Source organism: Corvus kubaryi, unplaced genomic scaffold (assembly GCF_017639235.1).
Source record: "Corvus kubaryi isolate FWS band 111438036 unplaced genomic scaffold, C.kubaryi_AGA036_p1.0 37398, whole genome shotgun sequence".
NCBI lineage: Eukaryota > Metazoa > Chordata > Aves > Passeriformes > Corvidae > Corvus > Corvus kubaryi.
In genome coordinates this window covers 51,323,470-51,323,793 of record NW_024581137.1, presented here as the reverse complement: position 1 = coordinate 51,323,793, position 324 = coordinate 51,323,470, and the positions used below count along the sequence as shown (strand labels likewise).

Here is a 324-nt window from a genome sequence, read left to right as displayed (position 1 = left end):
GAAGGGGGGGGACCCCGCGGCGCTGGAGGCGGCCCTGAAGGCGCGGGGGCTGAGCGGCGGCGACCTGTCGGTGAGCTCGGACTCGGATAGCTCCCAGGCCAGCTCCAACGCCGGGAACCAGCCCATGCTGTGGCCCGCCTGGGTGTACTGCACGCGGTACTCGGACCGGCCCTCCTCAGGTAAGCGCTGCCCCGTCGCAGCCCCGCTCCCCGGCGCCGCAGCCCCTTCCCTGGGGTCCCCGGACCGCCTCCGCCCGCGCGCGAGGCCGGGAAGCGGCGGGGAAAAGATCCCGCTCCCCTTTCCCTCTCCGTCTTCTTCTGGCTT

The 324-nt window shown here is 74.1% G+C and overlaps 1 protein-coding gene across 1 annotated transcript in view; it reads left to right on the top strand.

Annotated features, from left to right (window-relative positions):
* Window positions 1–324, top strand: part of EN2 (engrailed homeobox 2) — an 8,019-nt gene that overhangs the window by 5,727 nt on the left and 1,968 nt on the right. The window contains exon 3 of the mRNA XM_042042807.1: window positions 5–179. Coding sequence (XP_041898741.1) covers window positions 5–179 — 175 coding nt within the window. The remainder of the gene's footprint in view (window positions 1–4; window positions 180–324) is intronic.